The sequence below is a fragment of the Neopelma chrysocephalum genome, unplaced genomic scaffold (genome assembly GCF_003984885.1).
Source record: "Neopelma chrysocephalum unplaced genomic scaffold, ASM398488v2 Primary Assembly neopelma1_42, whole genome shotgun sequence".
Taxonomy (NCBI): Eukaryota; Metazoa; Chordata; class Aves; order Passeriformes; family Pipridae; genus Neopelma; species Neopelma chrysocephalum.
The window spans coordinates 13,251,839-13,267,317 of NW_020897700.1; the positions used below are offsets into that span (position 1 = coordinate 13,251,839).

At 37.1% G+C, this 15,479-nt stretch overlaps 1 protein-coding gene across 3 annotated transcripts in view; it reads right to left on the reverse strand.

The window, feature by feature from the left end:
- GALNTL6 (polypeptide N-acetylgalactosaminyltransferase like 6) overlaps positions 1 to 15,479 on the reverse strand; it is a 481,442-nt gene that overhangs the window by 264,504 nt on the left and 201,459 nt on the right. For all 3 annotated transcript variants that reach the window (XM_027676722.1, XM_027676721.1, XM_027676723.1), the window contains exon 3: positions 9,350 to 9,488. In XM_027676722.1, the coding sequence (XP_027532523.1) occupies positions 9,350 to 9,488 (139 nt within the window). The remainder of the gene's footprint in view (positions 1 to 9,349; positions 9,489 to 15,479) is intronic.

Here is a 15,479-nt window from a genome sequence, read left to right on the forward strand (position 1 = left end):
CACAAAAATATCAATGTACTTAAAATTAATTCATTCAAACCTAGCATACTTATCTGATTGTCTCTCAAAAGTAAGGCAGACCTTAACATGATCAATAAAAAGCCTCTATTGTGAGTCTAGGGTCATTTTCCTGGCTGAAGTAGAAACAGGATTAGAATTAAGGTTTTTGTCACTTCAAAGTGCATTTAAAGTACACAACTTCAGGAATAAACCAACCTGTGACATTCAACTACCCTTTAACTTCTGTTTCAGAAATCCTAATTATCCTTTTACCACCTGCCCTTATATTCCAAAGATATCCTGTAGGCTTCTAGGAATCCTCTAGCTTATTAGCCACTTCTCCCAATTACTGTGTTCGTTCAAAGACCATTGAGAGTGGCCTCAAATAGTAAGTTCAGTGCCCTGATGGGATGTACCCATGAATGCTGAAGGAACTGACATCTATGTCCAGTTTGATTAAATATAAAATACTTAATTTTCAAAGATAGTCTTTCTGTGATCTACCTACATCTCCTCTCCACTCCCTTTCATAGCAATACGTGGTCAGCATATATCGCTCAACAACATTGCCTGTACACAATAAAAGAGATAAAATAATGGGCAAGATATTACAAGGTCTGACCAGTGTCTATAACACCAAAATCACATCTGTAGACTTGGGAGCAAATGCTGTAAAATGTGGTCCATGAGGCTCAACAGCTGCACATGTGCCAACAAGATTGGCAAGTTCTCACACCTATTACCGCATCTTATGGCCAGCACAGCTTCAGAAAATTGGAGCTCCATAAAGTTATTCATAATAAAATCAGGTAAAATAGAAGTTGCTTTTCCTTTCCAGCATTGCTGCACATTTGCTGTCTTTATGCATGAGGTGTAACAGCCAATTCCGTTGCTACTGAAAATGTACAGCTGGCACTTGCTTTTTTTTTGTTAATATTAGAGTTGGAATTTCATTTGCTTTAGAAGTATCCAGAATTCACATCAGATACATACCTAACTGTATGAAAAAAATATTTGAAAAAGAAGCAAGAAGCATCATACGAGACAAAGTAGGGTAGACCAAGGCTTTTCATGAAACAACAACATATATCATCACTTTCACCTAAGAACTTCACAGATATAAACCACCAGAACATCCCACATTTCTCACAGATCTTAGCAAAGATAGATTTACTTTCCAATTTTACTACTGTATTATCTGACAGTTAAAAGTTAAAGCTTTAATCCTTGTCAAATGCTAATAGACTTGGCTATCCCAGATGTACAGAACTGGCTGGAGGGTAAATATGCTTCAGAATTCCTGTCCCCATTAAGTTTAAATTTCACAGTTATGTTAACTGCAGCTTGCTATTTTCTTAGCAGCATGAGAGGCTTTACTGGATTATAAGTAACATGCAGGGCATTCCCCTACTTGTATAAGCAGATTATTTCTTTTATCAAATAATTTTCAGTAAACAGAAACAGACCCATCAGGTTTGGACTGTCTGCACTGGCCTATTTAACAATGCAGCTTGTTTTTCACCAAAAGGATGCAAGAGGAATCATCAATCTTCTGCCATATTTTAGCTTTTGCTGCCATAAAAAAAGACACACAGAGCATCCAGAAAGCACTTGGGAATTATTCCATGTCATTTGTTACTATCAATACATATCCTGCAGAGGAACCGACACCAGGCATGATACAGACAGAAAGCTACAGATTTTCTTGAGTAGAAAATATTCCTGATCCTGTTTTGAGTAGCTGCACTTTGAATGGGATGCCCTGAAGCAACTGCAGAGAAAATCTGATGAGGCTTGGAAATGGGGAAATTGCCTATCATGTTTTGGACCACATGACTTTTCACTTTCACTACGTTATTCATCATGGCTAGGCTTCGCGAACGAAGATTTGGGAAGGGCTCTACCCACGTTTCTTGCAAGCGCGTTGGTGGCTAAAAAGACCAATACGAGAAAGGCATGTCCGGTTGCAAAAGACACAGCAGAAAGACTCCTTAGGTGGTATATTCTGCGAGGCTCGATTCTTTCTGCGTTGTCTTTTCTCTTCAAGGGTGATCCTGCGTGCTTTCTCAAAAGCATCAGCAGCGTTATAAATGGTTTGTCTCCAGGCTTCCCGATTGGAGGCCAGAGTAGACCAGTTATGGTGATCAATATGCCCAAGGCTGAGTTGTTGCTTCAGGGAGTCCTTGTATCTCTTCTTCGGGGCTCCTCTCTTGCGGCAGCCAGTGGCAAGTTCACCGTAAAGCAGGATCTTAGGGAGGCGGTGGTCCTTCATCCTAGAGACGTGCCCTGCCCAACGTAGCTGTGTTCTCAGTAGCATGGCCTCAATACTTGTGATTGCTGCCTGTTCAAGAACAGATGTATTGGTCACATAATCTGACCAGTGGATGTTTAGGATTGTACGGAGACAGCGTTGATGGAAGCGTTCTAGGAGACGTAGGTGGTGGCGGTAGATGACCCATGATTCAGAGCCATATAAAAGAGTAGACAGCACTATGGCTCTGTAAACACTGATCTTGGTACTTTTCTTCAAGTGTTTATTTCGCCAGACTCTTTTATGAAGCTTACCAAAAGCACTATATGGCTTCGCTAACCTGTTGTCTATCTCCCCGTCAATCTTACCATCCGAGGAGATGAGGCTGCCTGCACCTCAGGAAGTCCCCCATCATCAACAGTTTAACTAATAATAATGGCCAGTCTTCGCGAACGAAGATTTTGGGAAAGGTCTTTTACCTTTCCAGCCTGCGCAATGGATTTTTTAGGTGAGACACAGCCTGTGCTGAACTGAGCCCACCCTTTAATCCTAAGGTTCATCTGCCGGGGCCAAGCAAGCTTGGACAATGGCAGTGAGGTCCTCAGGACGTAGGTTTGTTTAGAGTGACCTTCTCATAGATGGATGGCCTCACAGGCCTAACGGACTCCATCTGCCCGGGGGACTGGCTGGATTCGAACCTGGGTCGCAGAGGTGAGAGTCCTGCACGCTAACCACTAGGCCACCAGGGGTCCCCGGACAGTTTAACTACGTTATTCAGTAACTACACAAAACACTTCGAAAAACAGTCACAGTAATAAGCTCCAGCTTTTTCACTACTGTGGTAGTTTGGCCTAGGACTTCCTTGATGACCAGTTTGTAACCAAGGAAGTGCCCAGATTTACCCGGTATTCCCTACGATTTTTACGTAAGCCGGGGTATAAGAAGAAAGGAGGAGAGGCTTTTGCCCTCTTTCCTTCCGGCAGCTTTGGAGGTGTGGGTTCCCTGCTGTTGAGTCTGCCGGGTTGGAGAGTGAGGCCTGGTAAGGCCTTGCCGACCTTGGGAGGCGGAGGCTGCCGGCAGTCACTCCAGCGTGACTCTCTGTTGTCCCAAGGAGAGTAGTAAGATATTCTTTGCTAATTCTTTTAGTTCATAGACCTTGGGCTATATATATATATATATATATATATATATATTTAATTTTGGTTTTTGTTTTCCCCTTTCCCTTTTCCCTGTGAAATTGTATATATATTTCAACTGTACATAAGTGTAAATATATTTATATATATTGCTTTGTCTCTCTCTTGTTTTCAGTTCTTTTGGTTTTTTTTTCCCCTCTTCTCCCTTGGTTCGGGGTGGGGGGGACTTCTTGTGGTAAGGTTTGGAGACTTGGCAGGGAGCCAGCTCCAAACCATATCAACTACCCACTAAAAGCACACTTGGACTTTAAGCAGTTGGTCCATAGCCCGGAAAGGTTAAGCTAATTCTAGCAATTAGCAGTATGAGGGAATGCAGCATGTCTGACAACATTTCTGATTTCCCAAAGTGAATGAGAACTAGAAAGAAACCTTCTACCATCTTTGTTTCTTCCAACATCTAATCAAAAATTCAATGGAAGATCGATCCAAACAACTAATTACTTCCATGTGCCTTATTAAATATTGTGAAGTTCAGCATACTTAAATTAGATTAAATCATTTTCTTTTAGTGAAGCAGGACAACCTAAGCCAGTCTTTAGGATCACAGAATGCTGAGGTACTTAATTGGAATTTATCTTGGAGTAGATTTGGAGACTAGTAGATTAAAGATGGATTTTTAAATTTTATTTTTAATATAGCTTAGACTGTGACAACTGTACTCTATTTATAAAAAGAAAGTAACAAATACAATGCAATGACTACTTTTTTAGAGGATTCAGATATGAACTACTGCATGACTGTATAATTATATATCCCTTTCCCGTGTGAGTCTTAATACTAGCGTTTTTGCAAAAACACTATGTTTTTTACTAAAACATAGTGATTAACAATAACTCCAACTCTGTTAACTCTGCAACTACTCTAAAGACACACAAAAATACAATCAATCAAAAAAATGCTCCCCTGAGAAATCCTACTGCATATTCATTTTAGCCTCTTTTAAAAATACAGTGGAGAGCAACCACACTGCATTCAAATATTTTGAGAGAGAACCATTCAGGCATTCTCTCAGCTTCTGCTACTAAAAAGAAGAGTTTCAGTTATGCAGAACCCATAAAGTGAAATTTGGTTTTATTATTAAATAAAATCTCATTAGTGTTCAGGACACAGAAGATCTCACAGCCCTTGGCTAAACACTCGTATTTCTTTGAATATGAAAATGCATTTCTTCTGAGGGCTATGAAACATTTAATGTGTAAGAAAAATGAGCATAGTTGAGACTTCTAAAAAGGAATGCTGCAGCAGTGCTGAAGGGCCAGCACTTCACTCAGCAACAGCAAGACCAACAGACAATGCTTGGAAACACTGACTCCAGCCCTGAAAAACAAGCATCACAAGAATCAGGTTTGGCATCCTTAATGTACAATAAGAACATTAAGATTTTCAGTACAAAATTAATCTATCTATGCCCAGGAAAACCTTAAAAGGATTGGATTTCTCGTGATAGATTACTCAGGCAAGCTAAGAAGGATCTGATCTGTGCATCTGATCTGTGATTACACAAGTCACATAGACTCACAGAATATCCTGAGTTGAAAAAGACCCATCAGGATCTTCGAGTCCAACTCCTGGCCCTGCACAGGACAACCCCAAAAAATCGCAGTGTTTGCATGAGAGTATTGTCCAAACACTTTCTGAACTCTGTCAGGGTTGGTGCTGTGGCATTCAAAACTGCACACAGGGCTTGAGGTGAGGCCGCGCCAGCACAGAGTAGAGCAGAGCAATCACCTCCCTCGACTGGCTCACAATGCTGTGCTCGATGCACCCCAGGATATGGTTATCAGCAATTAATCTACAAATTTTAGATAAAAGGAGACCTGGTCCTAAAATGAAGCTATACAAATATACCAAACCCAAAGATTTTAAAGGTCTGGACTCTACTGGTATCAGAAACAAACTCGAATTCCTTGATTCAAGAACAAAAGGCTAAAAAATGGATTCTGTAGTTTACAAGGACTTAAGACTTTGAAACACGATAGATCACAAAATTTATATTCACTGTTCAGACTAGATGATTGCAATCACTCCCCCAAGCCTCATTAAAATCACATTTAGAATGCTATTCAAAACGTGAATCAGATTCAGTTTTGTTTGTTTGAACAAAACTGGTATGTATGGCAGAATATTTAATAATGTGGAGAAGATAAGAATTAATTATAACTGGTACATTTGATTGTTTGAATAAGTAGCATTTCTCTTTCAACAATAGAAAATAATACTGCCAACACTTTCCCTAGCATTAGCATGCTTGTTGTATTCCAGACTACGGAAATTGGCACAAGGCAGGTGAAAAGAAAAACAGGAAAACACTCTTCTTGTATGTTTTGAAATATTTTTTTTATACTGGTACAGAATTTCTACCCCCTAAACATTAACTCCATTACTTTTGCTCAATACAACCTAAAGGTTATAATGCTGCCTTCTACTTTAGATCACCAAACTCTTATTTTCACTGAATTGGTCCTGAAGCACAATGAACTGACATGATAATCTTGTTTCAGACTTTAATTTACAATTAAGGGGGGGAAAAAGTTTTGTTTGTTTAAACTTAAAACCAGGGGGTGATTGTGGGCAGAGAACAGAGAATTAGCTAATGTAGCTTGGCAAGAGCACCCGCTGTGTGAAGACTTTCACACAGGACTGGGACAGAAGCAGGACAGAGACCATTATTTGAGCATTTGAGAGAGAGAAAAAAACCAGGGGACATATTAAAGGGACACAACAGAAACATATTAAGGACACAAGGAAGTTGTTAAGTTAGCCTTAAAATAGAATTTCTCTAGGGATTTTTATAGTACACACATTTTGATGTCTTAAAAAGGAAAGAAAAAAATCAATCATAACACATCTTGCTGAAGTGTTTTTTTAAACAATCACAGGAAAAACACAAGAATATTATAAAAAAATTGAAAACCTGAATATCTCAGAGGTCAATGAGCTAAGCATTTGTTTAGTTCTACCTGTCCCCCTGCTAGAAGGTGTTATTTGCAAATCCTGAGCTGAGTTTGCTAAGAGACTCAGAAAGAGAAAATTTATTTGAATTAAAAAGAGCAAGTTTGGGTTATCTGCTATCTTTTCATACTTCCCATAAAACCAAACACTTGGAAGCAGTACTTGAAATTTCCTTGGTCTGACTTCGGACCAAGATATTTTTGAAGTTATTTCAGATAGGTGTTGAAACTACTGTAGCTGCTCTTTTGATTTAATAAGTTTTGATTCAAATTACAGGATTCACCAGGTTTTTGTTGTATTTGAAACTCCATTTTGTGAATTTTCTCTACTGATGGCAATAAAACCATTTCATTTGGTTCTATAAAATGTATCATAGACAGTATTTTCAGGAAGTTAGTCTTTAGCAGATGAGCCCCTGTGCAAATGGTATACACAGAGACAGAGGATCAAAGACTCAAAGTCTATAGTAATACCATCTCCCACAAATGTGCAGAAAACAGTTATAAGCCTTGAGGTAGTTTGAAGTTCCGCCAAGCCAAAGCCCTTTATAACGTCCAGAAGCTGAACGAACTAGATCTTGCCTGCTATACCTCACCTGATTTATCTACTCTAATGCTATTGAAATAAGAGCATCCTTTCCTGGCACAGAAATTACATAATTTTCCAATTAGTTTCTCTGAAAGCAACTTTATGAGTGTCGTGTTTTAACTCCAGCCTCTAACATGGTCCCTTCACAAGGGTGACATGCAAATTTATGAAGCAAATTAACCTTATCCTAGCCAAAACGAGCACAATGAGGTATGACCTACTTCACATTTCATGCACTTCTGAAGAGGACACATTTCCAAAAGTGAAGTGCAATTTGAGAGTGGCCATATTTAACACACAGCAGCCAAGAGAGGGGTTTGTTTCTGACAGTAGGTCAGAAAGCATTGTCAGACTTTTATGTCTCTTGGAAGTTCAAGAAATACACTTGCTTCAAGGTGTAACCATCAGAAGTATAGAGCCCAGCTTTGTCTCCTTAATCAGCATACTAATTAGTAAGCAATTTTAGCACAAGACAAGAACATTTTTTTCTTTGCATTTAAATGGTAAGCAATACAGTCAGTTAACTAATGGACTACTGTGTTATGAGTGTTTAACATAAGGAAGGTTAGAAGCACATGGCAGAAGTCAGTTTACGCAGAGCACTACTAAAACAGCCACCATACAATATTTCACTGAAGACCATAGGAATCTAGCTGAATTGAAACACGGAAACAATGGCAATACCTAAGGATACAAGCTTCCCAAGTGAGACACTTAGGTGAAAGTCACAAAAGGATTTGTGCTGGGGGAAGGAGGGCAGACAAAGGCTGGTGTAGCACTGACTCTCCTAATATGTCACTTCTGACAACACACCACTCACATTGCTTCTGGGGACACGCGTGGAAATGTCATTGACTGTGCAAAAGCAGTGGGTGAGGAACAAGTTGCCAAAAGATCAATTTACAAAAACACAAAGGGATGATAAACCTGACAGCTTCCTTTTATATTTAGTAATTGTCCTGTGCAGTTTTGCTAACACAGGAGGATGCTTAATGAACATATTCATTATACTAGCAATGTAATTTACCACAGATTTGATGCTGTAAAGCTGTATGTTAGAACTTAAACTTCTTGGAAGCACTTTTTCTATAAGTAATTTCAAGTAACTTGGCAAAGCAGAAAGCAAAAAAAGTATATAAAACATACAGCTTGTTATAAAAACATTTCTTTTGACTTAATTCTATGCAAACAATACTAATATATACAAATTAGGAGCAACATTTTCTCTCAAAACAATACAATTAGACAATTAACATTTAACATTAAATTAGAAACAGCTCTAACAAAAGGTTAGTTCCTTCATGTGAATTACTTTTTTTAAACTCTTACTATGCAAACAGTTCTGCCTCGGTCCTTGAAAATTTTTTAAACTAATAACACACCAAAATTTTATAAATTAAGGAGTAGGTACCTTAAGATGAAATGTTGCGTAATGAAGAGAATTATATCTGAAAGAAAATATGTCATTTTCTTTCTTATATCTGAAAGAAATATGGTCATGGAGACAATTTGTTTTGTCTCACTCCTGTATCCTTCCCCCACATGATAGCTGCATAACATCTAATTAAAAGAGGGGAAAAATGCCAGGTAAAAAGACAACTCAAATCAGTCCTCTCTTCAGAGCTCAGAGTGACTCTAGAGGACTGGAACTTAGAGCCTAGAAAGGTAAAAGTGCCCTTTTCCCTGTTACAGATAGGAAGCTTTACTCTTCAGATATAAAGGAGGCAAAAATTAAAGAATATAAAAGGAAGTTATGCTTGCTAAGAACCGTATGACCATTTTTAGCTCAGTGATTATATTCCAGGATAATCTTTATCCTATTTCTCTGTGTTATATTAGTGCTATTAGGGAACAATACCATCATCCAGCGTCCCCAAGTTCTGCATGTGCATCATGCATGTTCTGTTCTTACATAATTTTATACTGCATAAATCAACTGCAGTATCAGCATCTGACAAGCTGTAGTGTCAAAACCTCTGGCCAAAAACTGTATGCAACTTGTTACTCCGCACCCCAGACCAAAAATCTGCAGGTATTAACCAAATGAGAACATGAAAAACTGTATGATTTTCTTTTTTTTTTTTTTGCAGAAATCACTACCCAGGAATTTAATGAAAATCATCCTGTAATGAAAAGAGGCCTTCTATAGTTTTAATATGTTACTAATAAGATAAGAAGTCAGTTTAAAATACAGAGCAAATGATATAGCAATGGTGATAAAGTTTCCATTTCCTATTTAATGAAATTATAATTTCTTGTTGACTGGGGCTTCATGTTTGACCTTCCGGGAAAACAGGTTATTTAGAGATATACAAAGATTAAAAACTTAAAAACTAAATAGTCCAGGAAACAATTTACATACTTAGGATGTCGGATGTCTGGCAGTGATCGTTCCAGTGCTATATTGTTGCTAACAAATATGTTGAAGCCATTTTCCCTATAAGCAGAATCATCGTGGTCTTCCTCTGTAAGAGGGTACGGTTTTCCATGTTCACCTTTCCCTATAACAAAACAAAACAATTATTTGCCTCGAATTCACAGCACAAAATGGACTACAAGAAGAAAAATAAGTTGCACTGAACTTCAACTAAAATACTGTGCCTGGAACATCTCAAAGAAACATCTTTAGCAACACTCCTGACACTTCCAACAAAAATACACAAAGTAGGGACAAATAATGAGACTAAGAAGTCCCTTTGAATTCACCCAATTCATCTAGTTTTCTCTTCCCAGATACACAATCAGTTTAAAGCCATTTTATACAGAAAAAATTGAATTGTAGATTCAGCTAAGACCTTTTTGCATCAGAATCAAGTTTTCATAGCAAAATAATGAACAAATTCCAGTTGCAGAAACATTCCTTTTGATTAATATGAGGAACCGGGTTACCGAGTTCCTTTACATTTTAGTAGTCAGAACAGCCCCACCACCCACTCATCTTTTCAGAAAGCAACTTTATTATTGAAGTTTAGGGTGTCTAACTTTCCAGAAGAAACAGTAAGGAAACCAAATGCTTTGCTCTAGGCTCCTTGAACATGCTTGCATTCCTAGGGACAAGCCAGATGTGCTCAGTGCTTCTTACGTCAGAGCACTGCTGATCTGGTTTCAGAAACTGGTCACTTTGTGCTTCCCCAAAGAAACCATCTGCTTGTTCCCCGGCAAACTACAGACTTTCTATTCCAGCTTTTTATTTCCAAGTTACTTCTCATCATCAGTCACTAGACTTGCTTAGTACCTACCTCAGGCAACTATACCTCTATCTGTTCTAGTCAGAGAGCAGAGAACAAACAAAAACACTTCAAAGAAAATCAGAACATAAAAACCTTCACTTCTTATCAACTATTTTTATTCTTTCATTCTTGCAGAGGATGTACCCTTCAGAGTTTCAAAGCCCTTCATGCCTACTCATGTTCTCAAGAAGATATGCTTTCCTCTATATCTAATTGATCAGTTTATATATAACCTCTCTGTCCTTTTCCCTCTGGGCCCACTTATAAGAAAGTACCTCCTTTTACCTGGGCTCTTATAGAGAAAATAATCAACTTGCCAGCTGGATTCAATAGGTGACCAGCTGGGTCCTGATCCTCAGCTAATCAGGAGCAGCTATAGGAGGGCATCAAGAGGAAAGTAACCGAGAGCTGAGAGAAACACCTAGTGGTATCCTTAAAGCCCATGAGCCTCTGTCAATACTCTATTTCATACTGCAAAAGCAAATGACAATAAAAACATAGAATATGCAACTTAAGGTGCTCAGATTTTTTTCAGCTAGAATAATATTTTTCATAACACTACAGTTTCTTCATATTGTCCCCTGCCAGTGAAACTGTAGACAAGTACTTTTAAAGCAGGGAAATTGTTGGCAAAATAGATCAGCTGTAAATAAATTTGAACATGCAACAGAAATGGAGTTCTGCACTACTTCCACATTCAATGGAAAGGAAACCTTGTTTAAAACTATAAACAACAAAACATATGGCAACACGTTCTCTTTTCAGGGTCTTTTGGGTTTCCTTTTTGAGTTTTGTTTTTATAATTCAGATGAGCGTTATTTATAATTCAATAGGCATGGTAAAAAAGATTGGCTTTGCCAGATAAGTTCAAGAAGTTAAGCAATTACTTGACATCTTAACACAGGAAACCAAGTGGATAAAGAACATAAACCACTCATTGTCTGTGGAGAAGAACTATGTACAAATTTGAATTATTTACTGCTTATACTCACTGCTATTAGTTTACTCAGGCATGACTACACAGCTATACCAAGTCAAGACTATAATTCACAAAAGTATTTAAGCATACCCTTTAATTCAGGCATTCAAACATCCTTTAATCCAATAACATCTGTAGTAGAGAACAAGAATTCTCCATGTGGTAAAAGCTTTAGTAAATACAAGTAGTTTACTTTAATACGTGAATCTACAAATAAGTTAGTCTTCTTACTTACAGTGCATTTTTTTATTTTGGATAAGTTAATTCTGCCATTTTTTAAAAATATATAATGAATTTTGTCTACTATCTCTAAACATGCCATTGAGAATATAGTACAACATTGTGCTCATCACACATAAAGTTCAAGTCCATCCTCCCTCATGAAAGTTCTCACAGTGAGGACAGTTATTTAATCTTATCCTAGAGCAATACAGAATTGAAGTCCCATGGGGGGGGAGTGACTGCATTTCTTAAATAGAGAAACACAAATTCCAAATTAATGCAGTTTCATTAAAAAGCATCAGCTTCATAAAAAGAGTGTGGGAAGTAAAACAGAAAATAAAGATCAGCAACAAAATAAGAACATTGAATCAGACATCTTACATCCTCTTGCTACATAAACTTCTACTTTTTGATCCCTGATAGGCCAACTGGCCAAGTCACAAGGGCAAAAACTCTGTTTAAAACAATTATAGCATCTTTTACATAATTTCTGAATTTCCCTAATGCACAGCTGTATACAACTCATCATCTTGTGCTGTGGAGATTAATTTCATATTACTTGGATTAATAAGTATAACAGATTAGCAATTCAAACTGCCAGGACATTCTGCTTTTTTTAGGAAGTGAATTTTCATTTGAGTACAAACAAAATAATTGTATTTCTTACTTTTCCTCATAAACAGAAAGGCAGGGTGCAGTACATCTGCTAAAAAACTGATTAAATTATCTTGAACAGAGAGGCAACTTGATATATGCACAAAAAAAAGGATTTTTGTTTCCTGACTGTATACATCTCATCTTCACCTTGTATCAACAGTATCTACACTTGGTGAAGTTCTCATCTTATTCACAAATTTTGTATTTTGAACCCTTAGGAAGACATACAGGAGAATAATTTTTTAGTTTAAGGGGCAAATCAGGGACTAGTATAGACTAGTCTTTGGGGAAAAAAGGAGAAAAAGGAAGTTGCTATATCAAATCACTTTCTCCTTTCATACTAAGAAAGGAATTGGTTGTTTTGAGCAAACGCCTTCTTTAGTTTTGCATATTTATGTTAATTTCCAATAAAAATGATGAACACTTTAATAAATTAATGAAGGATCTTTCTTTGCCAATTTTTATGGAGACAGGAAATTAAAACTGCACGTCTCACATTAATGTAATTGCCTTCATATCAAATGGAACTATTCAAATTGCAAAACATATGTGTGTACATATGTATATATATACATATAGATATATAAAATGGCTTTTCAGATTGAAAATAAGAAACATTTTTCTAACTGTGTGAGTAGTGAAACGATGGAATAGGAAATCCAAGGAACTGTGGAATGCATGCAAGCAAGAAATGATATCATGCCTCAGAGAGATGATTGCCTTTGGTCATCTACTGAGGTTGATCCTAACCTTAAATTCCTATGAACACTATGAGAAACAGGAGGACAACTGATGATAAGTTCCCTCAGAGTCCAGAAAACTTGCATCAGAAACTCAAATATATTTATCTCAAGTCTACCTTTCCCAAACTTCTCAGAGTATCTCACTAGGTCGTACAAGTTCATTAGCCTAATTTATAGGAAAGGAATTTAATTGATTTTGCATTAATGGAAATGGGATCAAAATAACTTTTTAAAAATTATTTTATTGCTACTCTACCTTGTAACAGCTTGAAAAGCCACTGCAGTAAGATTTACAACACTTTTAATTATTTATTACATAACTCTGTCAAGATCTGAGGCAATGTAAAAGGCTTTTTCTTAACATTACAGACACAGCAGTAATCAAATCAAATGTAAATAAAATTTATTTATTACAGTTTCAATATCAAACTACTACAGAATACAGCAATCAAACATTCACTTAGTTTTCTGGCTACTATTTTATCTGCCTTCAGGTGACAGTAGCATATACAGATTTTCAGTTCAAGGACCATGTAGTCTTTGGTAAGTGGTATAGAGATGTCACTGGGAGCAGATATGAGGCTTTGGCCTCCAGATTGCTGCTACAGTAACATGATGGTTGGCAGGAGAAATATGAAGTAAATTGCATCTCTCTTCAGGAATGGCTTTATACAAAGAGCATAGGTTGAGAGAAAAGGGAATAAAAAACATACAACTTTAAATTTTGTTATTTGACTGCCTGCTCACATCCAGAACTAAAAAAACCCACAAAACCTCAACAAAACAACCAAACCACGAGAACAAAAAACAAAACAAACAAACAAAAAAACAGAGAAGAAAGGAGAACGTGTTCCTTAAAAATTTTAAAAGGGTACATTCATATCGTACTGTACTTGAATCTTTGGAGCATTGTTTGCTTATGATTCACATAAGATAAAAATTAAAGGAACTTTTGGTAACATAAAATGTACTGATGTGTTCCCCCGTTCCTCAACCCATAGTGGGTAGGAAGTAGGTAAAGGAAGAGCACTTCTTGGAGAGCAAGGAGATGAGAGACACAAATGGGAACCTCTGAAACGTACTTATTTTACAGATATTTGAGAAGCATTTCTGTAAAAAGAAATTAATATCAAAGTGGAAAAAAAAATTACAGCTTTGTAACTTCCTTAGACAAAGTTTCTAGATTTCCAGAGATCTACTAAGCCAACTCTTCATGTTAATCTAGAGAGATCATAACTTCTGTGTAGGACTGCAAGGAAAAAATGGCACAAGATTTTTTTTTTTAGGAGTCCATGAAGTGGGAGAGGCTGATTACTGATACTCTGTATACATCAAGGACATGGCAGTACTTCATATGCACTTCTTAAAAGCTGAAGCAAGACAAAATGCTACAAAATGACAGTGGTGAGGCAGGACAGCTCAAAAATGAGGAGCAGTAGCAGCAGTCAGCAGAAGAATGAATCAGTGGAGCAAACAGAGCAAGCAACAGCAACATCTGGCAGTGTCAAAAGCCCCAGATCGCAGCACAAAGCTCTGGCAACTTCAACTGGGGCTTGTTGACTCCCAGGACTCCACAGTTCCCAAAAGTAAGGAAGGCTTTATTTTAGGAGTGGGGAACAATCAGCTGGCCTAGCTGTTGCCTTGGCAAAGAGAACTGCAAAATTATTGTTGTTATACTTCAAGAATTAGCTCTTATATGTTACCTATTTATATTTAATAAAATATTGTTTACTGAGTCAATTAATTTGCAAGAATAAAAATAGATCACTGCTCTTGAGATTAATTCCTGCAGGTATCTAGGCATTTTACTAGATGTCACTTTAAATTTCAGCCTGGCCTTCGCTGTTGGCAGTGGTGTCCTAGCAGAAAAGTGCATTATACAGCTAACCACTGGAACAATCCAACTCTGCATCTTACAACTTTCAAATAACCATCATGAAATGACAACGTGGTTTCTCTTAAATATGTGCATTTTTTCAATTGATAATTAGTTGCTAAATCTTACAGCCTGTGCTTTATGGAACTAAAAAGGGATACTATTAGACTAGTGTATCCCTTACCTTTTTCATTTATTTGAAACATTAAAAATGCAGCCTCTAAATATCCAACATATACATATCAGAGTAAAAATAGTGTGTGTGGGGGGCAAGTGATTATTTTAAAATAAATCATGAGGTTAACCAGTGGCATTGTTTTGTTTTAGCAGAAAAGTGACTGCATATGAACTCTGAAACGTAAATTGTCTGAAGGCTTGAATAAACACTTCACTAAAATAAGTACTACAATTAAAAAAAAATCTATGGCTTTTAAAACTTGCTGTAAGTACTACAGTGTCTTGATGGGTGGAAAGACTCATTCTATCCCCCTTTCCCATTTTAATAAGTCTAGCAAAAAAAAAAAAAAGGGAAGAAAAAAAATAGACCATACTATTTGGTTTGTCCAGTGTATTTAGAATGCCACAGTGTACAATGCAAGATAAGCAGCAACACATGCTGTTTTGATATGAGTTGCTCTATCACTACAACAGAGCAGCAATATCCTCAGTAGCATTCTGCAGGCTGAGCTGAATCTAATCATAACTCTGTAGCCAAGGGATGCACAGTACATCATCTATTTAGTCTAACAACTTATCACCAAATGCCACAGCCACCAGAATGTTTT